This window comes from Mustela putorius, unplaced genomic scaffold (assembly GCF_011764305.1).
Source record: "Mustela putorius furo isolate JIRA1106 unplaced genomic scaffold, ASM1176430v1.1 tig00000551_pilon_pilon_pilon, whole genome shotgun sequence".
NCBI classification, from domain to species: domain Eukaryota; kingdom Metazoa; phylum Chordata; class Mammalia; order Carnivora; family Mustelidae; genus Mustela; species Mustela putorius.
Genome location: NW_025421412.1, coordinates 3,501,937 through 3,526,192, shown reverse-complemented (window position 1 = coordinate 3,526,192; position 24,256 = coordinate 3,501,937). Strand labels below are relative to the sequence as shown.

Sequence of the window (24,256 nt, the reverse complement as noted above, 5' to 3'; positions counted from 1 at the left end):
GAGCTAACTAGCTCATGGGTCCACAAGGTCCTAAATGATGTGCACACGACTTTACATTCTAACCCTGTATCATCCTCAAACTAGGTATGTCATGGTCATTTTGTAGGAAAGGAAACTCAACGGTGAGGATTGCGTAAATACAAAGGCAGGTAACAAGAGAAAGGTCTTCTAGAGCGCTCACCGCTGTGTGTGGTTTTCACTATACGATTCCAAATTTGATAGAATTTGTATAACCTCACATGTAAAAGACATTGGCTTTTTATCTTTGTAGCTGAACTGTTTCCCCTAACAACTGGTACAAGCAAATGGAACAGGGTCCCTACAAATGTTCACATACACTGGGAGCTGGGTTAGACCCTGGGACTTGTGTTTCTGGGGTGGGAAGCTGCTGGCAGAAACCACAGGTCTTCATGACTTGGCCAAGAGAATTGAAACCCTGTAGACCCAAGCCAGGCAAGACTGGGTTCCCAAGGCTAGGAGAGTCACAAGGGCTACTCAGAAGGCCAAGGGCCAGTGCTGAGATAGAGGACAGGGACACGGATTAGGACTCCTGGTCAGGACAGAGAAGGTCAGAATTCATCAAGTGGTAGGATTGATGGTGGGGAAAACACAATAGGGGCAAAAGGAAAGATGACCTGTCACTTCCGTCTTACACTGGGAATGTCGAGTGCCTACAGCCCTGGAATGAGGAGTGTGTTTAAAGCTCGGGGACATGATGATTTGAATGCCACTCACAATATCGCTTTATTTCTTTCCTAGCTAGTGAAAATGTCGTGATCCATCATTTGTTCCAGTCGAAACTGTCACAGACAGGATCCCTCGTGTCCTCCTATCCTTCTTTTAAGTTCAGAGGACAGAAATCCACCCTGCTCAGTAAGAAAACGGCAGCTTCTTCAATTATTGGAGAAAACAGGAATTATCTAGAACTCAGTAAGGTAGGAGTTCCTCTGATTCTTGTTAGTACCTTTACTTTCTCTCTCTCTCTCTCTCTCTCTTTTTAAATGCAATTCTGAAAATGGATGGAAACAAATTGATATTTTAATTTCACAAAGTAATGAAAAGGATCCTGGCAGAAGTATAACCTTAAGAGAGAGGGGCGGTCGAGGAGACTGCAGTAGAGTGAAAATTCAATAGCAAATAGGACATTAGTGATTTTATTGGTTGTCTCTGCAACATCCTATTTGTGCCTTGTCTCGGTGACTGTCCTTTTGATGAATGGGAAGTAACTGCACGGACAGTAGCTTTCCAGGGAATAAACTTCGCTACCTTATTCTGTCGACATTAATCACTTCAGAGGTTTTAGGTCTCTAAACAATAAATTGTAGTTTCTCTTATAGACAGTGTGTATGTTTCTGGAGCTGGAAGTATTTTTTCTGGATAGCATGTGGATTTTAAGCTTACTTTTGTATTATACTAGTTTTAATGTGGACTTGTCCGACACAAGTGTGGTTGTCCTTAAAACATAAAGGTTCTATTTATAAAACAGAGCTACAGATTCAGCGGAGTTGTCTCAAACCAATAGGAAATAGGTAGGAAATGTGTTAACGTTAAGGATTCAGTGCCTGATGGTAGCCTGGTTTGCTCTGCCTGCCACCAAAACTACAAAGATGAGAAATATGTTTGGGAAGGTTTCCAGGACAATCAATTTTAGAAATTCAGTTGTTGTAGCTTGTTGGAATGCATTTGAGCTTACCAATTAAAATAAAAGCATAATTAAAATCAGCTCTATTTTGGAAGAGTGGCAAGATGTAGATAACATATTAGAGATGAGTGAGTATGTGCACTCTGTGTGTGTGTGTGTGTAGCCAATGGACCCTACAATTAGGGATCCTTTGATGGAGTCATTCCTGGACTGTCTGAACACAGGAATTCAATTTCACTAAATACAAAGTGGCATATTTTTTACATAAAAAAAAATAAAGAGTTACCCTTCATAAGGAAGATCTCTACTCCTGAGGGTTTCACTGAACCTCCTGGCCCTTCCTTTCTCAGTCATCCTGGAAATCAAGAGCACAGAATCACCACACACCTCTAAACTGTAATTTTTAACCTTAATTATTAAACATTACCAGGCATAGAGGCCATTAGTCTTTTCCCTAAAGGACTGCAAAAGGAAGATGATTCACAGTGGTTCCTCCGCCCAGAAAGGGAAATTGAGTGTTCCATTTCCAGGGATGGAGATTTATTTCTTATGACTCTTCTGTAAGTGTTTCACGCCTCCCTTCTGTGCACACTGCCTTCATCCCTGCACACGCACGCCCGTGACCGGCAGGATGGGCAGGGTCCCCCCACTCTTACCGAGCGTCGCACTTGGCTGGCATCTGTAGAAAACCCGTTGATCTTGGACCAGTCACCCCTTTCATGTTCCCTTGTCAGGACTGAACATTCCAACTTGACAGTTCATGTCAGTGGAAGGAAATGGGCTGCTTCCGTGCTAGCAACAATACCATATTGACAAGAAGGTTTTTCTCCTATCAGGACCTCTTTATTGTAATGTAAATGATTGTAGATCAATAGATATGTTGGTCTGAGTCTGTGTGATTTTGTGAAAGGCAATACAGTACGTCTGTGGCTGGGGCTCCTTTTTAACCCCTGGTGGGATTTAATTAATTACCTTCTGCCCTTTCTTTCTTTCCCCATTGGCCTCATTTCCAACTGACTTCTTTTATCTCCATTATCCTTTAATCTCTCCTATGTATGATTTTTTTTTTCTTTTAAGAGCTGTATGCAATGACTTATTGAAGAAAATACAGAGTCTTGCCATTTGTCAGATAGGTAATCGACTACTCCTTTGAGCAGTTAAAAAGAAAAAGAGAAGAGGAAGGTCAAGAAAAATAGAATGGGAAGAAACTGATTGTGGTTAATTTAAGGGAACAAACCAGGGATTGCTAGAACGTCCGGTTTTGTAACACACATGACTATCTGTTTGCCGGGCAGGAAGCTACCACTTCTGGATAAACACGTGCGACGGCAGCACAAGGCACTCGCGTGCGCTTGTTGCCCACTGAAGAAGAGTCAGCTCTTGGCCTCAGGGCTCAGATGGGCCAGGACGCAGCTTCAGTGTACTCGAGAGGCGGGCAGCTGTGGTATTATTTAACAAGTAGCTGCCCATGTCCCCAGTTAGAGTACCATCGTCGGGAATCCTTTGGTACTGAATGTTACAGTCTGCTGTAGATCTGTGCCGCCCTGTGAGTGAATTCACTCACGTGGGTGGGAGGCTGGCTTTCTTTCTTCTCTGTGGACTTTAGGAAAATACTATGAAAATCACTGTGCTGTATGCTTGAAACAAGTGTCAATGATACTTCAATGAAAAGTAAAGGACTACATACTTCAATAAATAAATTGCTCTTGCTTTATTTCCTTTTATTTTCATGACAGTTACTAAAGAAGAAAGGAACCTCCACATTTCTTCAGCGACTGGAACGGGGAGGTCCTGTCACCATTGCATCACAACTCCGGGTTAGTGGGTTTTGTGGTTTTCCAAAAGTGAGATTTTGATTTTATCAACTGTAGAGGGTATATGTATATTTTTCCCCATTTTTGACCCCTTGAGTACCCTCAAATAAAAGTAAGCACTCAACGTGCACGCACGCGCGCACACACACACACAGACTCACGCCACAGAGACTTCATAATAAAAGAGTTACAGATCAAAGATAAACATTTTTATTGAAAAGCTCTTTATATTTGCCATCAGTGTCGTCTTTGGAGAATAAGCTGTGTTTTGCTTCTCTCCTTAGAAATCTCTAACGGATATTATCGGAAAACTTCAGAAGCGGACTCCACACTTTATTCATTGCATCAAGCCCAATAACTCAAGGCTGCCAGATACTTTTGATAATTTTTATGTGTCTGCTCAGCTACAATATATTGGGGTCCTGGACATGGTGAAGACCATCCGATACGGTTACCCTGTTCGCCTTTCCTTCTCGGATTTCCTGTCAAGGTAAATTCTGCTCTTGAAACATTATGTATGTGCTCGGTGTGACATCCTGCTGACGTGCTAGCAAGGGTCTCCTGTTTTGTTCTTTGTTTCAGGCCTTGGTTTTATTGTGTATACAGTTGACTCTTTGAACCATGGGGGAGGTTGGGGTGCCTGCCCCCACACGCACCGTGGGAAATCAGTGTGTAACTTCTGATCCCTACGCAGCTTAACTACTAACTGCTGACCAGAAGCCCTACCGATAACACAAACAGTGGATTAACATACATTTTGTGTGTTATACATATTATATACCATATTCTTACAATAAAGTAAGCCAGAGAAAAGAAGATGTTATTCTGAAAATCCTAAGGGAGAGAAAATACATCTACGGTGCTGTACTATATTTATATACAACAATCTCCGTCTAAGTGGGCCCACACAGTTCAAACCTGTCTTGTTCAAGGTTCAAGTACATTCTTCTAAGCCCAGTAAACAAAATACTCTGGGAAACAATGAAACAAACGCACTGAGCAAGCTTTTTGTAAAAAGTTATAGAACTTTGATACCTTGGAAACCGTTTTCATGTTACTTTATGTGAGTAGATTTTCTTGGATTTAAAGATTTCTAAGATTGTTGCATGTAATGTTTACTCAAAATTTTTTATTTAAAAGAATATAGGGGACCCCAGCTGCCTCAGTCAGTAGGACATCCGACTCCTGATTTCAGCTCAGGTCATGATCTCAGGGTTGTGAGATCAAGCACCACGTCAGGCTCCACACTAGGCATGGAGCCTGTTAAGGGTCCCTGTCTCTCCCTCCCTGCCCTAAAAAAAAAAAAAGAAGAAGGAGATTCTCTCCCTCTGCCCCCCTCAAAAATAAAAATAAAAGAACGTATATATGTGATTATTTTCTCCCTTATGTCCATGAAAAAAATATTTTTCTACATCAGAGAAACTACTCTCATTGGCCAAATCTAGCCCCCACCCCTATTTTTATAAATAAAGTTTTATTGCAACACAGGCACTGGTGAAAATAATGACAATGTTTGTTCTTAGGCAATTACAAAATAATAGGGAAGTAAGAAAAAAAAAAGAGAATGAAAGAAAGAAAGAAAAGAAAAAAAAGAAAAAAATATTTAGTAATCCTGTATAAAAGAAGGTAAAGTTTTAAAATAATATGGATATAAAGTATTATCAATATTATAAGAATAAAATGTAGCATTTCTGGTTCAAACTAACTGTACAACTAGTATGGAAAATCTAGTCGACAAACCATTTATTTAAGAAAAGAGATTTGGGGGCACCTGGGTGGCTCAGTGGGTTAAGCCTCTGCCTTCGGCTCAGGTCATGATCTCAGGGTCCTGGGATCGAGCCCCGCATGGGACTCTTTGCTCGGCAGAGAGCCTGCTTCTTCCTCTCTCTCTGCCTGCCTCTCTGCCCACTTGTGATCTCTATCACTCAAATAAATAAATAAAATCTTTAAAAAAAAAAAAAGAAAAGAAGATTTAATACTTGGTTGACCAGAAGTTCCACTTGAGCCACTAGCATGAAGAAGCTGCTAACTGGAAACAAGGTATTTGAATTGCTCTATTTCCCCAGCAGAAGACGGTGAACGTGACTGTGTGTCCCCATGTATGTATCTATATTACATATCGCAATGATCAGGAAATGCTTTCTGCCTTGTTGTTTCTTTTCTTTTTTTTTTTTTCCCCTAAGTCTACTTTGACGTATATACTCAACCAGGACCTCTAGGAAAAGAGTGTATGAGATAATGTCTTTTAAAACTAAGTACAGCATTTCACATATATGCATCTCTTGTCTACCATGACCTCTAGGCAGGGACCACGTCTTACACAATAACAATTACTGGGCATTGTGTTTAACCAGCGCTTTCAGAATGAACCTGGCCTTGCAGATTGTTCTTTATTCAACTTAAAGAAATATTTCTATATAACAGAGACTATAGCCACAGTTTGTTTAAAAGAGTAGCAGGGATGAGAAATAATATTTTTTGGTAAATCTTTGCATTGCTTTTACCAGCCCCTTATTTAAAAGAAATATGATTTCTACTTATCCTTATTTTCAGTGGCATATCAATAGAGATGGAATTATTCATTTACATTAGTGGAAATTTGCCACCATATTTTTTTTAAGTAGGCTCCATGCCCAGCATGGAGCCCAATGTGTGGCTTGAACTCCCCACCCTGAGATTAAGACCTGAGCTAAAATCAAGAGTTGGAGGCTTAACCGACTGAGCCATGCAGGCATCTTGCCACCCTCTTCCTTAAATGAAGGATGCCAGTGTGGGCTATTGTCACAAACACACTGGTCCATGCAGAGATGACCCATTTCTACAGAACTGGAATAAAATATAAATCACATACTGTCATGTCAGGAAATAACATAATTTTTGTATTTGAGTGTAGTTGACATGCAGCGTTACCTAAGTTTCAGGTGTAGAGCGTAGTGGTTCCACTATAATTTAATATTTATTTAGAAAGCTCATCAGAACTTTGACATTGCCCCAGGCAATCAAGCATCATTATATAAACAGAGATTAAAGGTGCAATTTAATAGGAAGTTTTGCTTGCCAAAACTTCCTATTAAATTGATAACTGATAACAGATGTATTGTTCCTATGTAAAATACTTATTTTCTCTTCCTATCACCTTGTCTTAATTGTTAGAGAATAAAACCCATTGAAAACCAATTACTTTGTTTAGTACACGGAAAGGGATACAATCGCCACAAATGTATCAGATTGAGAAGCAAAAGATGTCCTGTGGTGAAGCAAGCACCTACTTATCTGAATGGTGTTTATTTTTCCTGAAATCCAACATGACACTAAATGGGGATAATGACATTCCTGTGGAATCTGTAGGTGGATGTGATGATATTGCAAATTTGCTTTGTGGTATTTCGGCTTTAATAACTGTCGATCATTCTGAGACTTCCTAACTGAGGCTGGAGAATCGCATTAGTCTAGCGAATCCAGTTTTGATTAAATGTAGAGGTATGCCTGCTGAGCGTTTGCCTAATAGCATCAGTAGCTTCCCGGGGGAATGATAAAGATGTAAGGTCCTGCCTTCCACAACGAAAGACTCTGCAAGTTTGGACATACGAGAAAAAGGAAAGGAGCATCATGATCCACAACCGGTGTCCTGTTACTCTGAGCTAAGTCGTACATCGCTCAAAATTCATAGGCTGAAGCTCTCACCCCCACTGTAAGTGCACTTGGAGATGGGGCTTGTGGGAGGGAATCCGCGTGGAGTGAGCCCAGGGGCTAGAGCCCTGATCCGACAGCATTAGTGTCCTTGTGACAGGAGTCATCAGAGAGCAGGTGCTCTCTGTGTGTGTGCTATGTGAGGACACAGCGAGACGGCAAGGCAGGAGGCAGGAGGAGACCTCCATGGAAACTAAATTGGCCGGCGCCTTGACCTTGGACTTCCCAGAACTGTGAGAAAATAAACTTCTGTTGTTAAGCTGCCTAGTCAGTGGTATTTTGTGACGGCAGAGGAGGCTGGCGAGGGTACCTGGTCTTGTAGGATGTGTTTCCGTGGCGTCCATGGTCGTCAAGCTGGACGGATGACGTTGGGAAATTGTTGGTGCTTGTTCTTGCTATGAAATGCTCTTGTGTTTAGTTTAGATGAAATGCTTTTGTGTTAGTGGAAGCAAGCAGAGTTTAGGTGCACGTATCCTGTGGCTCCAAAACCTCTCTCATCCTTCTTGTCTTTGTGTCCATTTACTCACAGTATTTACTTGATATTCAGGATACACTCGGGCATTCCCTCCTTTGGAAAATCTTTCATAGATTCCTAAATTGCTTGGTCTCTCTCCTCGATGCTTCAGAAAATGCTTGAGCAAGACAGTTGTGGTACACTGCCTGGAAATAGTCCTTTACGGCCAACCTCCACCACTGGACCAGAGTGAGCAGACCACAGCCCTTGGGCGAGATCTGGCCTGTCACCTACTTTCATACGGCCTGAGAGCGAAAAATGTCTCATGCGTCGTTAAATTGTTATATTTTGAATAATTAGCGACGTACTTCATAATGTCCTCAGTGTTGTCTCCTGGCATGCAAAAGGCTGAAACGCTGAGTCTCTCACCCCTTCCAGAACATATTTGCTGCCCACAGGAGACCATAGGCTGCTTGCATGACAGACAGGTCCTACTGCATGCCTGGACTCTAGCAGAACGCCTGCCACCCTTCGTGCTTCTCGAGCCCGCTCAGTGACACTGAGCGGAATGGCTCTCATACGCTCTTCCATGTCAATGACTTTCCCTAATGTCGGTCTGGCTCATGAAATTTTTCAGATGACTTTGTAAAGGACAGCTCTCAGCAGTGATCCTGCGGAAGATAAAATCCCACGTCCATGGCCTGTAACAGCAAAACTTTCTCTCTTGTACTCATTTATGTGACTTGGAAGTAGTACAGCGAAGCTCAGCCCAGCTCTGATACGAGAGTCTTTTCCCTGATGGTCCCAGGAAGAGGTGGGACGTGGCCTTTCTGTGTCAGAGGGAGAGGAGAAACGGCCGGAATGCCTGTTACAACAGCTGCCGGGCTGTGGCACTTGTCACTTGTTTATATTCCATTGCCTAAAGGCAATCTGTGGGCCAAGGCCAACAGGAATAGGTGGGAAAATGTTTTACTCCTTGGAGAAACTATACAACACACAACCAACCCCTGGCTCCGTTCATCTGTCACTATGTAGCAAACATCACAAAACTTCATGATGTAAAACAATGTGTTATTTCTCCTGCTTCTGTGGGTTCACTGGGCTCAGGTGAGCAATTCTTGCTTGGGGTCTTCCAAAAGTTGCAGCCATATAGCAGAAGACTCTCCTGTTAGCTGGGCTGGACGTGCACGATGGCCTCTTCACTCATGTGCCTTGGTGCTCCTCCAGCAGCACAGTCTGGAACTCTTCCCTGGCAGCTCCCAGTTCTTGGGACAAGAAGGGAAACTTGAAGTTCTAGAAGCTGGGCCTGGAACTGGGCCATCATCGCTCCCCTTGTGTTTTCTTGGTCAAACAGTTGCAGACCAACCCAGGTCTACCCCTGGAAGAAGCAATGGATGGTGGCCAATGTCAGAACCAGCTACCGTATCCCCTTGAAGGGAGAACATGCAAATAATTGGGAACAATAAGAAAGAGCTTCCACCGCTGCCCCGATGTGTAAGAATTCCTATTATTTCATCTCTTCCCAATAAGTATATGTGACTTCAATGTGTTGAATAATGTTACACCATCATGGTTTTGTTTTTGTTTGTTTGTTTTTTTTCCAATTCTAGAATTGAGGGAAGTATAATATGAAGCAATGCTAAGGAAATTTTTTTAAGGTTTTATTTATTTGACACAGAGAGAGCATGAGCAGGGGAAGCAGCAAAGGGAGAGGGAGAAGCAGACCCCCTGTTGAGCAGGGAGCCTGATGTGGGGCTCGACCCCAGGACCCTGAGACCCTGACCTGAGCCAGGACTGACTGAGCCACCCAGGCACCCCTAGGGAAATTATTTCGAGAAGTCCTTCAAGGAATGGTACCCTGCATTTTACCTTGTAAGGTGTGGTACCATCATTTTCCAGAACTTTCTTTGAGTTCTGGGATTGCGACATCGTAAAGAACACCTCTTCCCAGTGGGAAGTCGGCCCATGGCGTGTCTCACTCCTGTAAGTCTCTGCTTTGCTCAGAGCACGAGGCTCTCACGCTTTATCTTCTTCCAGAAACGACAGGGAAATCTTTTGGAATCTACCTCTGGATGCGGGGGGACAAGCCTGGGGCTCATGCCCGCCGCTCATCTATGGACTGACTTACGGTTGCCAGGGGAGAGCAGGAAATCACTCCAGGCTTCACCCTTTGGGGCCGTGACCTTATTTGGGAAAGACAGAAAGACGTGCCCTTGAGAAGCGCCCCCAGTAGTGGTATTATGCTTGGCGTGGTGAGGGAGAATGACCTGTCCTCTGAGACTGTCACTGGATGAGATCCCTCCTAGAAATAGTCTGAATGTTGAGCTTGTTTCAATGACACAGTTGTTGCCGAAAGGTCAGGCTGTGGAAGCTCACAGCCCTGATGGGAAATTGGGTGCCAGGAGACAGTTGAAGGAAGCCACACTTCGGTTTCTTGGACTCAGCCCACGGGGAAGGCAGCTGCCCAGTGAACCAGCATTGCCAGAGCCGTAGGTCTGAGCTGGAATCTTCTAGAAGTTCTCCTTGTGACATGGATAGGCTGCCAGGTGCTGTCCATGCATCTTTAATAGAAACGTGAATTAGTAAGTTCAGGAGCCGTTAAATGTCCTAAAAGCTTTAATTGGCAAATCCTTTGGGGGTGGTCGTGCCAAGGCTGACCGTATTCTTCCTGCTACAACTCATCTCAGGGCTTCATGAAGTCCGGGAGGAGAGGACTGGTGACTCTTCAGTGAAATGGGGAAGTGGGAAGAGAAGGGTCAGCATGGGTTCTAGAAGCCATTTCAGTTGAAGCATCATTCTCTCTTTATTGGGAACCTGTTTGGGGGCTCAGTGGGTTGTGAATCATCATTTCCCCCACAATCTACTCAGGGCATGTGTGAACTTTTTCTAGAAAAGGCCACATGGTCATGGTTGTCAGCTGCAGGCCTCGAGGTCACTCCTGCCTGTACCCGGCTCCGCGTGGGGCCCCGCGCAGCTGCCAACGGCATGTGGGGGACAGACCCACAGGAACAGAGTGCAGGTGGTTTGGGCCCCAGGGCAGCTGACCCCGTATCTAGGCCCATCCCCCCTTTCCAGTGGAGCTGGGGAACCGTGTCTATAGAAAGGGGACAGAGAGGGAAAGGTGACTGAGGTTTGCTTCTGCGCTTCCGTGACTTGGCTCGGGGGTCTGGTCCCGGGGTCAGTATCCCTTGTCTGTTTCTGCCTCCCATGCTCGTCCCTCATGTCCTCGTGGAGCGTCCTGCTGACTCAGATGTCACTCGGGTGGGAGGTCCTCCCCGTGTGCGCGGAGGCCTGCTGTGGGTCACACGCCCCAGATCGCCGCTCCAGGCTCGTTACTCTGGTCCTCAGAATAAGGTTCCACACAACTACTCTTATTACCCAGATACGGGTTAGTTATGTCCTTACGAGTCACCAGCTTTGGCTGAAATATGCCTCAGGCGCATTCATCCGCATGGCGGAGGCCGGGCACTGTGCTGCACTGTCCCCAAGGGTCACTCATTTCGCCCTCATTCCCCCCCGGGCTGCTGTTACTGCAGCATTTGTTTGCCCTCGGAGCAAACCCCGGTCCCCAGGGACTTGGGTACCGGCTCACCCCTCTCACCCCAGAGGGTGTCTCTAGCCAGTCCGCGGCACTGGTGTGGCCTTGACGACGGCCTTGTCCCCGTGTGCTCACGTTCCCCACGCCCTCCTCCTGCTGGAAGAGCAGGAGCCCCCGAGCAGCACCCTGACCTCCATGGGGAAAAGAAATCCCTGGAGATGTCTCCGGATGCAGACCTGGGCCCTTTGTTCTGCATTTCTTTTGCTCTGCTTCCTGAAAAACAACCCAGTTAGCTTCGTGGGGTTCACGGCCACCAGCATCCCTTGTCCTCACCAGCAACCGTGCATGGTCATGCAGCGGCAACGGGGCAGCTGGCTGATGGAGAATGGGCTGGTGAATCATGACTTCTGGAAAGTGAGCTCCAAGTGAGTAAGAAAAGTGATCCTTGCAAGTGGAGAATTGCACGATTTCATGTAAAATAAGAAAAAAGTGAACACAAAAAATGTTTTACAATTTTTTTTATTATTTTTTTTTATTATGTTAGTCACCATATAGTACATCAGTAGTTTTTGATGCCGGGTTCCTAAATTCATGGCTTATGCACCACACCCAGTGCTCCAGGCAATATGTGCCCTCCACAATACCCACCACCAGGCTCTCCCCACCCCCACCCCCTCCCCTCCAAAACCCTCGGTTTGTTCCTCGGAGTCCACAGTCTCTCATGGTTCGTCTCCGTCTCTGGTTTCCCCTGCTTCGTTTTTCCCTTCCTTCTCCTAATGTCCTCATGCTATTCCTCATGTTCTGCAAATAAGTGAAACTATCTGATAATTGACTTTCTCTGCTTGAGAACTTTCTAACAGTTCCTTGGAAAAATACTCCACACTGACCAGTCTAAAATAATTTACTAAATAATTCCACTCCAGTAAGCATCCAACATGAAACGAATGAAATCAGGATGATTGTGCTGTTCTAGGAAAATAGACAGGAAGCTACAGGAATTCATTATTTTAACGATTAATTCTATTGTATTTCTAAAACAGTTTTATAAGAACATTAGAAATTCAGTCCCAGAATTCCGAATCTTATTATTCATTACTTGATTTATATGCGCTTCCCCATGCCCCCTCCACTGATCTATCACCATGTTTTTAATTATAAGTTATGTTTGGCAAAACATAATCACAAAATGATCTTGCTTTTAGAGCCAAACCAGCTTTAAATACTTACCCATAAGTTACTTGTTTCATACTTAGAAATTATTTAATTCTGTTTATAGGACAACAGTGGTTTTTAATGTGGCCCTTAGTGGGTAGTTTTCATGGATTCTATGTGAATGATCTCAGTGATTCAGGAGCCTACAAAGAACCTCAGGTTGTCATTGGGATCTTTGAAGAGACCTAATCAATAGTATCTTTATCCTTATTCAATTTTTGACCAAAGTGGGAAGACAAAATGATCAAAATGTCACCTTTAAAGACAGCACTTGGCATAAGAGCCAACAGTTCCTGCTAACAGAACCAACCCTAAGACTGGCCAGACTGACCCTCAGTTACAGACAGCGCGGACTCAGCCACACTTCCCCATGAGGGGGGCTGTTTGGGGAAGGCTTGGAGCCTGGAGAAACTGAGGAAGACCACGGTGAGCCAGGAGCAGTTGTCTATTATGAGCAGCTGAGAAGGCTCTGTATTTTTCTCACCAAAACTGCCAGTCACATTAGTCCACCGCCACATCCTCCCTTACGAAGTGGGCAGGATTAGGAGAGCGTTGTCTGCCTGCATCTCTAAGGAACCAGTTGAAAAGAAGAGGAAGGGCCTTGGTGAATCTCTGCGGTGTTTTGTGTTCGAGGGTGTTGGACTCCTCCAGTAAACCTGTCAACAACCTTGGGGTGAGGCCAGTCCCCTGAGGGGACATGCCGTCCTTCATGAACACCCCACTGCATCTTTGTGTACCTTCTGGGGCCACTGACAAGCAATATAGATTTTGCACCCAAAGACTCTGAAGTGGCCCAACAGTGCATTACTTTAATGGGTTTCAAGGACACTCTGTATTCATGGCTAAGTGCGTTTTATTTCCAGTTACAAACCCTGTCTAGACAGTGTCCAGCTGAGTCTGTCAGAGATTCTGCAATCCCAAATAAATGGAAATATTCAAATAAAACAAAAGAGCAACTCAGATAATAAAATCCCAGTAGCCTAGATATTCCCCAAATTTGACTGTACATCTTCTTCCACTATTAAGATCCCCGTGAGAAATGAAAGTTCAAAGATTAATACGTCTTGTAAATGAAAGTCCAGAAATGTTCAGTTCCAAAGGAATTAAAGTCCCAAATCTGATTATCTTGCCTTGTTGAGTGAAATGTCCAGAATTCCATGCACATAAGTTAAATTTCTATTTCTGAATCACTCTTCCTGGCTTCTCCCTTGGCTCCAATGAGCTAGAGAACTTCCAGGTATCCTGGCTGAGCTGGGGACCCTAGCATGACCCGAGCGAGCCATCAGTCACTGTGTTGGTCACAAAACACTACAGACTCATGGCTTCAACAACAGATAGTTATTTTCTCCCAGTCCTGGAGACTGGAAGTCCAAGATCAAGAAGCCAGCAGGGCTTGTCTGGTGAGGGCTCTCCCCTTAGACTGTAGACAGCTGCTTTCCTACCATGAGCCCTACTGCCTTTCCAGGAAGCGTGAACACCAAGGGAACGAGAGAGTGAGGATCAGAGATGGAGAAGCGACAGAGAGACAGAGCAAGAATGCACGCAAAATCCTACTGAATCAGGACTCCATCCTCAGGACCTCCCATAACCTAAATTTTCTCCTACGAGAAGACCCTATCGACAGATTCAGTCTCCAAATACTGGGTCAGGGCTTCAAAATATGAATTCAAGGGGGGGGGGGATGGGACAACAAACACTCAGTCCCTCGTAGTCGTCCTTCCTGATGAGACTAATTCGACATTGCGTGTTGTGTTGACTCAGTGCCTGGTCCCTGATCACCTCCATGTTGAGACACCCAGGACTAAATAGTGGAAGGGAGCTTATTCATACACACTAACTTTGTCATACACACTAAATGTAGGAACCTATCCCTAGTAGATTTCTCTCTAGAGAGCAGGATACCACAGGCAGAATGTTCTAGAATCTAATACTGTTTGTCGCCAGTGACCAGGGTGACTCTGTAGTTTATCGACCAAACCCAGGACACATTTTACAGCGAAATTTAATTAATTTGACAGGAATGCAGGTATCAACTGGGACCACCCCTGGCAAACCAGGACATTGGCCACCCTACCCACCCTGCCCCCACCTGCTCATGAGTCTTGGCACATTGCCAAGAATCTTTAATCTCCTGCATCCCTGGTAGACACAAGCTCTCTTAAGGAAACCTTCTCCTGTGTGCACGTAATAGGTGGCTAGCCAGTATTTGTTGGATGAACTAAGGCATGAATTAGGAATGTTTTATTTTCGGTACAGTTTTATAGCTGAGCTCTAAATTCGGTTCCAATATGGAGTATTCATTGATATCCTCTTTAAGATTCATTAGTGGCCAAAGAACTGTCCATAGCTAACCAGCTTAAAATGTTTGCTTGAATTATGCTGAGATATTTTCATTTCTGGACATCCCTGTAGACTTGAGCACAAGACAATGGTCCCAGGTTTGCCTTTGTCATAGTTTAATAATATTCTCACACTCCTCCAAAATATCGTGAGTCATTCCCTGAGATTTCTAGTCATATGATAGCTATCTAACAGTACTGGATGTGTACTCCCATGTTGGTTTAAGAAATAGCTTTATTTTATGACTTTCTCCTCTGTTCTTTGAAATGCTCTGTTAACGAAAGGCAGTTTCTGTGGTACCACAGGGATGGAGGACCAATTTATGCAGTAGAAATGTATTTAGGAATAAAAACATCAAATCACAGTAGACTCTACTGATGATCTATGTTTAGGGAGATGCTATTTTTAACTGAGTAATTTACAGTTAGAGCTGACCCACTTTGTGCTCTTCCTACAATGTGCTCACTTGAACCCTCTACTCTAACTATATTGTTGTAAAACCCTATTACAAAGCCTGAAAACTTACTTTCGTGGTGATTTAATAAGTAAGTATTTATATTATATGAAATAAAGACTTCTACATTGAGCAGAATGTATTCAACTTCAGAATAAAGGCAATTTGTCTTATTGTTAGGAAGCCCATCATTTTTAGAAAATCGTAGTTTTAAAAATATGGTGATGATAACATGGTTTTAAGCTTTAATATTCTTTCAAATCTCTCCCAGCGTGTTTCTGTGGAGGGCCTCAGCTACTTTCTGTAGATCTGGAGAAGTGGGATCTCTGATATTAGGCAGGAACTTATAAAATATTCAAAACAATGAAATCTGCAGAAAAATGAATCCTACAGAGTGACCCGAAAATTGTCAATGCACATAGTGAGGGACTCCAGAGGAAAGTACTTTAATAGGAATAATATGAACTATCTCAACTGACAGATGGTTAGTGATAGGGGCAGTGTGACTTTTTTCCAGCTCCGATCATCATGACACAGAACAGTCACAGTCCCATTCAGGAAGTTGAATACCAAGTGTGGCATTCATCATATTCATGGGCTGCCTTTTTGAAGAAAATTCTTTCAGGTCTCTGCAAAGCTAAGAAATAGAAGGCATCATTTATACATTAAATTCACTAAGGCAATAATTATTTAACATGACAGGAAAACAAGCAAGTTGTATCCACACATGTTGCATTAGAGATGCACACATCATTTCAAAATTGACTTTTACAGAATTATCAGGGAAAACCTTTTTATTTATTGATTTGTTTGGAGAAGAGCATGCATGAGCCAGTGGGGGAGGGGGAGGGAGAGAAACAGAGAGAATCTTACTAGCACTCCACGCCCAGCATGGAGCCCGGTGCAGGGCCCAGTCTGATGACCCTGATGACCCTAAGAACTGGGACTTTCTACAAGGAAAGAGTGTCAGGGATCATGACCAGAGCTGAAACCAAGAGTCAGATGCTTACCCGACTGAGCCCCCCAGGCACCCATGAAAAAACTTTAAAAGGTATCATTAATACCATGGGCTATTAAAAAATCGACAGGCCCTGTCCCAGCGAAGGGTATATTTGGAGAAAGTGCAGATACGGGGTGATCTGTTTTCCATGCCCAGTATACTCCCGTGTCAAGACCAACATCAATGCCATAACCATCTTGTCACGCCAGGGTTAAACAGTTCAACCCTGCTTAACTAGACACTTTTATGCATTGATTTCTAATTCTTTATTACGCTTTGACCATTGCTGCAGAGGAAGCATGTCCATGTACTGATACAGGACACACATGGTCCCCAGCACCAGTCCAGTGGCCTTATGCGACGGTTGATTGAAGATCTGTGTTCCAGTCAGGTTTCCTGGGTCCCGGTCACTCAAGCCTCCCAGTACAGGGTGGAGGCTCTTAGTCAATACTGTCTTGACGCAAGTCCACCGAGGACGGTTAATTTCAACGTGCCATCCTGTAACGCATGTTAGAAACGGGGTGTTAATGGTAATTTTCCCATTCCGGCTCCTCATTATTGGCAGAGGAAGATCTGGAAGAAAGAAAGTTTCCTCTTCCCATTATTACCAAAATACCACCTCGCGTCTTATTTAGACACAGCCTTAGTGTTCCACGCTGGTCTCTTATTTTAGATCGTGTCCCCAGCACCTGACGCAGGGCCCGATACAAGATTGGTGGCTAATAACCGCGTCGCCTTTTTTGAAGTAATTAACAAAATATTCAGGCTGTCATTGGGAATTTTCCGGGGAATGTTCATGCTCCTTGTATCTCTGTTACTGTTTGTCAAACCTGTTATGAAACACACAACGTGTGTGTGCGTGCATAAGCACACACACACACACTCATACACACGCACACCCCAAGCATTCTTAGGATCAAATTCTTTTAATCAGTGCCCCTCAACCATACTGGCTAAGTAAACTCACTAAGTTAAAAAAATATTGATATGGTTAGCTGGGTTGGGGCCTGGGCACAGGGAAGGTTACCAGGTATGATCCAGGATGCCCAGTTAAATTATAATTTCAGATAAACAACAAATGTTGAAAATAGACAAAAATTATGACCTCTGAAGGACACCCTGGCACTGCTGGGGTCACAGTTTTAAACGCTGCCCTCTCCCTTACCTCCCCTTTCCTTCTCTCTATGCTCTGACACTCTTTCCTTCTAGAAAGTTCTAGATCATCTCCTATGTATAAAGGGATTCTTAGCTGCATGAGCTCATTGAGGACTTTTGCAATTCTTGTAGACTAGGCTATTCAAATCCATTGTTTGTATAAGATACGCCTCCATTTTCTATTTGTTTTACCATTAACAATTGCTAAATATTGAGTAAGAATATTGGGTAAAAGAATGTGACATCTTTATATCATACTATGGTGTCTAAATTTGGTGATCCCTACTCGACTTATTAAAAAATACTAGGAAAAATTAAATTATTTAACTCAGCATACATTTCGGCCTGTGTCCTATCATTCCAAGGTACAGGGCCATCCACTTTACCCCAAAGAAAAATGTAGAGATCCATATTTCCTTATACAGACGCCTATTTCCATACATTTTCAACACAACTTCAGGCATATACGGAAGTGTGGCCACTGAGGATGGGAAAAGTTCATTAAGATTCCCAGTAGCTGACAAAACTGCATTATAACCAAATTACACTGATAAAGCTACACATATGAAAAAAAAATAACATATTTTTTCTACTCTTCAGTATATCCTATTGAGAATAATCCTGACCCATTAAATACACTCAGACATCAAAAATGCAACCAAATACGGGCGACTGGTGTTTGACAGTTTCGCTGCTGACCAGACACATCAGAACACGTGTTGTGTCCTGATCTCTCCCAGCAGTTCAACGAGCTACATGTGCTTTTCACCGACATGCTAGACTAGCCACTTCCTGGGAACCCATTTTCCTTGCTGTTCTCCGTCCGGGTGCAAACACTCCTCTGTGTTTACTTAACATGCAAACCAGCATCAGAAGAAGCGGGGACTTTGGTTTCCATCGTAGGCATCCAGAACACATTTTTTTGCTAAGTTTCTCTGAATTCTTTTTATGAATGTTAATTTATTTCTAAAAAATTTAACAGTTTTAATAAAATAGAATTGACATGCAATAAACTGCATCTGTTTTTAGGTTTTAATAAATGACAAGTTTGGATAGAAACCTACATCCTAGAAACCATTCCACAAGTCATGGTGGTGCACCTACCCGTCATCCCGCTGAAGATTCCCCATATCCCTCGGTACTCCTGCCCTCTCCCCCACCCCTGCTTCTCCCTCTCCAACCAAGCATCAGTACGCTTTTGCTCACGATAGATTCGTTTCATTTCCTGAAATACCATACAAATGAAATCATCAAGTGTGTACTTGTTTTGCATGGCTTTTTTTCACTCAGCACAGTAATGTTGGCATTCACACACACAGTCATGTGTTTCAGGAGCTCACCGAGTCGTAGTCCTTTTCCGTGTGACTCACATGTTACAGATCATGATCTGTCCCCAGTGTTTGGCGATTGCAAGTAGAGCCAGTCTGACCATTCATGTGCAAGGCTTCGGTGGACATGGTTTCATCTTGGGGGTGGGGTTAAGGGTAAAAATAGAGGCGTGGAGTGTTGAGACATATAGCCGGTACACAGTTAACTTTAAAAAACTCCCAAACTGCTTTCCAAAGTGCGCATACTGTTCTGTATTCCTACCAGGAGGGTGTGAGAGCTCCTCTGTTCACACCATCTTCAGTGCTTGGTTTGACCAGCCATCTTGTTTCTGCCATTCTAATAGGATGTGTGCTGGTATCTCACTGTGATTTCACTTTGCTTTTATCTAATGACTAAGGGGGTTCAGCGTCTCTCCATGGACTCTTCTGTATGTCTTGTTTTGGTGAATTTCCTGTTTGTTGCCTAACTTTTCATCAGGTATATTATTTTTTAGAGTTCTTTGTAGATTCTGGAGACACATATGAGTTATTGAGTTAAATATTTAATTGGCAAACATTTTTCCCAAGACTGTGGCTTGTCCTCTATGCTGTGGAAAAGATTGTGTAGAATTGGTGTTAATTTTTCTTTCAATATTTGGTAGATTTGCTTAGGTGACAGCATTTGGGTGTGGAGAATTCTTACTTGGAGGGACGTTAAGTATAAATCCAATTTTTTAAAATAGTTCTAGGGATATTCACGTTATGTACTTTATCTTGGTTACATTTTAGTTATTTGTGTTTTTTGAAAAATGCTCTGTTTCGTCCAAATTGGCACATTTATTTATATGGTGTTGTTTATACCCTTCCCTTATAATCCTTTTGATATCTACAGGATTAGTGACAACATCTTTTCTTTGCTTCTCCTACTGATAATTGTGTCTTCTGTTTCCTTTTTTACCAGTCAAGGGTTTTATCAATTTTGCTACAGTTTTATCAATTTTATTTATTTATGCAAAGAATAAGTGTTTGATTTCGATTATCCTTATTGTTTTATGTTCAAATAATTTCATTGATTTCCATTCTTATTTTTATTATGTCTTTCTTTCTGCATGCTTTAGATCTATTTCGTTCTTCTTTTTCCAACCTTATGTGGTTTGGAATAACAATAAGGCGGCTTTATTTCTTCTTTTCTTTTTTAAGATTATTTATTTATTTGACAGAGCAAGCAAGAGAGCAGGCGTAGGGGGAGGGGCAGTGGGAAAGGGGGAAGCTGACTCCCCTCTGAGCAGGGACCCTGATGTGGGGCTTGATTCCAGGACCCTGGGATCATGACCTGAGCTAAAGGCAGAGGCTTAATCCACTGAGCTACCCAGGCACTCCAGGAAGTCTTTATTTCTGTTTTAATAAAGGCAATTAATAAAACTCACCTTTGTTTAGTTAAATAGTACCTTTGAGTTGATGGTGAGTTTACCATTTTTCCCCAGGACCCCCAAGCCTGGAATCCAGGCATCTCTAAACCCAGAAGTCAGTACTGTTGCAAACAAACAGCTCCTACTTCAGCCTCAAGGGACAGGATACGAAACTCGTAAAGCTCCAAGTGTGTCGAAATACACTGGTTTTTTATTTCCTCCCTTCTCTCACGTGCCAGCAGCTCACAGGCACTTCTCCTCCGAGGAAGGGGAGCCTCCCTCCCCAGTCAGAAGAGCGGTCCCAAATGTGCGGAGGGAACCCCTGTCTTTCTTGGCAGCTCATATTTCAGCCCCAGATGCAGATGCGCTCAGTACGCAGAGAAGAGAGGTAAATAAAGCCAGAGACATCAGGCTGCAGGACAGGAAGGGGGATATCCAGGCAACGGGAAAGTGCTCATGAGCCTGGACAGGAGGCGGAGCTCTGGAAAGTGACACAGTAAAGCTTTTCGTGAACGCATGGCTCAGCTCCGAGCTATATGTACATAGATCATCTACAAATGTCATCTTTCAGTTCAATTTTTTTTTAATTTTTTTTACATCGTATTTTAGAGCACTTTTAATTTCACAGCAAAACTGACTGGACGATAGATCACCCCCCACAACCCTGCCTCCACAAATGCACAGCCTCCCCCACATCAATACCCTTCAGCAGGATTTTGTTAAATCTCTCTGGATGTTTTTATGAGTGTGAAGATAAGTTGTTTCCATGTTTATCGTCCCGTCGGTGAACCTGCACTGACCTTCATCATCCCACACTGTCCGTGGTTTACAATACAGTTCCTTCCTGGTGCACATTCTCACCTTCGTTTATGAAAGACATTTAGATAAGGTGAAATATTGTAGCTTGACATGTTTTTTTCTGCTGGTGTTTTAAAGGTACTACTTCTCTGCGTTGTACTCTTTCCAAGAAGAAGTTGGCTGTCATTCTTTGCTCTTCTGTGTAAGATTTGTCTTTTTCCTTCCTGTGTGCTTTTACGATTTTCTCTTTTTTACTGAGTTTGAGTAATTTGAGAATGATGCAATTTGGTGTGATTTTTTCCTTGTTGCTTGTGCTTTGGGTTCATCAAGCTGCTTCGATCTGTGGGATTCTAGGACCTGTGAGTTTACAGGTTTCATAAAATCTGGAAAATTTTTGTCCATAATTTCATCAAATATTTTTTCTATCTACCCTTTTATCTCCTCTAAGTTAGATGTACAATGCCATGTGTGTCAGATCTGTGGGTTTGTCCCACGGCCTCTCATCCCGGATTAGTGCAAATCACAGGTGTTACCAGTTTTTAGCCTTGATTCTGTTTCATTTTGGATAGTTTGTTATTATATCTTCAGGTCCACTAATCTTTTCTTCTGAAATGTCTAATCCACACTTCATCCAACCCAGTGCATCTTTTGGTTCAGATACTGTAATTTTCATATTTAGTTCACTTTGGATTTTTCAAAAACCCTTCGTGTCTTTCGCATTATATCTTTTAGTATCTGTCTGCTAATTCCATTTCTGGGTCAATGCTGATTGATTAATTTTTCTCTTTCTTATAGATAAGAGTGTTCTGCTTCTTTACATGCCTGGTAAGTTTTGATTCAATACTAGACATTACATGAGTTTCACATATTTTTGTATTTCTATAAATATTTTTGAGTTTGGTCCAGAAAACAATTAAGCCGCTTGGAAATAGTTTCTTGTTTTGAGGTTTTGCTCTTATGTTTTGCTAGGTAGAACTAGAGCAGTATGTAGTCTGGGGTTCATTACGCCATACTAATTATGCAAAATAATTAACTTCTCTATCCAGTGCCTCATAAATTGTGGATTTTTTCACTCTGGCTGATGGGAACCACCTTCCTTGTGTCCCATCTTTGCCTTGGGATGGTATTCTTTCCTCCATTTGGGTAGATCTTCTCTGGGACTTAGGTAGTTTATCCACATGTGGGAACAATATTCTACTAGAGACTAGAGTGAGGCTCTGAAGGTCTCTGGAACCTTCTCTTGGTGCGCTGTCTTTTCTCAGACTACCTTCTCTGGGAACTGAAGCTACCTTGGCATCCTTCATCCTTCCAGGGCCATACCTTCAACCCAGGGAAAGCCCTGGGCTTCACTTGGGATCCCTCTTTGGGCCACAGTCTAGAATCTTCCCTCATGAAGTCAACTAGGAGGTCTTAGGACTTACCTTATTTGTTCTTTCTCAAGGATCACTACCTTCCCTGACTGGTGTTCAGTGCATACCCTGAGAACCATTGCTTCACATACGCTGTCTAGTTTTAAGTTGTTTGAGGATGGAGGGTAAGACCAGTCACTCTTGCCCCATCTTGACTTGAAAACAGAAGTCTGTGAATTTATTTTTAATATTGTTTCCTACTAGATGGGTACTTCATCTATTACATTGTTCTTGGGCTATCTTGTGAGCACCTATAATCTGTCCTTAAAACAGAGAACTTCTGAAAGTGAGAGTATTATTTTAAAACGTGTATTTAAGATAATTTTGATAGTTCAAATAATGGTACACTTTTCTCCTTTGATTATTCAGATTATGTATACTAATTTTTCCTAAACAGACTTGTATTTCTGTATAAAAATTAACATAGAGCAGCTGGTATTTTATGAAATGATGATGCTAGACAAGAGTTTTGGATAGGAAGTGGAGGCGAATACTATATTTGTTTGAATGTGCATGGGATTTTAATTAAGCTAAAATTAAGCACGTTAGAAATTGTCCAGGAAGCTGATGACTTTCATTCTTATTCTTAGGGAATTCATGGGTTGGACGTCTCTAGGACCAAAATGGTCAGAAATGCATATTTTTGTACAGGATTCTAAACAGGTTTATGAGCATTCTGCCCCCCATCCTATGCCAAAAAATGTTTTGGCTCAAGAAAAAAAAAGTGCCACCTGCTAGGTCAAGAGTAGAATTTCAAGACTTAGCAGGAAATCTCCTATTCTCTTATTGATTATTGACCAGTACTTTATGCAGGTAAACCCTGAGACATCAATAAATTCCTAAGACATTCCAAAAATTAATAAGTAATGAGATTAGGAGGATATGCCTTTTTTAAAAGTACCTTTATCTCAAAAATCTTTACAGCAACCATTACCCTGCAAATACTGCTGTAACCATTTATCAGACATGGATAGGAAGAAGGCTCAGAAAATTAAGATTTAAGGACATACCTCTGGCCTTTACTATATTTCACTGTCATTCCTTTCCAGTGGTCAGGGAAATTATAGATATAGATGTAGATGCAGAGCTATGTTTCAATAATTTATCTGTTTCAAGAAACAAATGTCCTGATGAAGACAGACTTTGAAAGATATGAACTATAAGTATGATTTTTATGCATTCTCTCAGAATTCTCTTACTTTATTTATTGAAGTATTTAAAATTAAGAAAATAAATAAGATCTAAGAAAGTAAAATGTTATATAACACAGGTGCTTTATTTCCTTCAAAATGTTCTTTTTTCTTTTAATTTCTTGCCCGAAATCTTAGCCAAGTGCTCTCCAAAGACCCAGAAGCTTGAAAGCTCAAAGATGTTGCTATAAAAGTTATTAATTCAATTTGGTACTGAGTTTCTGAAGACTCCCTGTGGCCATTCTGAGTGTTGAGGACACAAAGATGGGAAAGTCTTGCTCAGGTCTAGAGCACCTCCCAGTTGAGTGGGTGACATAGACTCACCAGAGGATTGTAGTTCATCATCGGATCCTGGGAGTAAAGCCTGTTACCTCGCCAGATGGAAGCAATCATAAGGAATTCCTAGAGAAGTCTTGAGTAGTGATGAGAAATAAAGTTATTGAAGGAGATGATAACAGAAACCTCAGACTTAGAGTGATACTCAGGCTGGGTAAGAGTAATATCATTAAAGGGAAGAGGTGAGGAGCATCATAAGGAACAGGGAAAGACATTCCTACTGCAGTGACCTAAGAGTGAGCATAGAAGGAAAACAAGGAAGCAAAGAAAATGATAGCAGGGAGAAAGGCAAGGCCTATGTATTTTAGGATATAGGGGATTTATCCTGTTGTAATAAGCATTAAGTGTTTAGAAACAGGAAAATAATGTAGTTTTAATTTTCCTTTAAGATAAGGGGACAGCATACTGTGGCTCACAGACCAAACTCTGTTAGCAGCCTGTTGATTAAATACAGTTTCTCTGGCACTGAGCATGTCTATTTGTTTCTGCATTGTCCTTGGTCACTTTG

General features: G+C 42.5%; 1 protein-coding gene across 3 annotated transcripts in view; it reads left to right on the top strand.

Annotated features, from left to right (window-relative positions):
- The window catches only part of MYO16 (myosin XVI), a 481,948-nt gene that overhangs the window by 347,062 nt on the left and 110,630 nt on the right, over window positions 1–24,256 (top strand). For all 3 annotated transcript variants that reach the window (XM_045081327.1, XM_045081326.1, XM_045081325.1), the window contains exons 25-27: window positions 760–935; window positions 3,379–3,459; window positions 3,741–3,946. In XM_045081327.1, coding sequence (XP_044937262.1) covers window positions 760–935; window positions 3,379–3,459; window positions 3,741–3,946 — 463 coding nt within the window. The remainder of the gene's footprint in view (window positions 1–759; window positions 936–3,378; window positions 3,460–3,740; window positions 3,947–24,256) is intronic.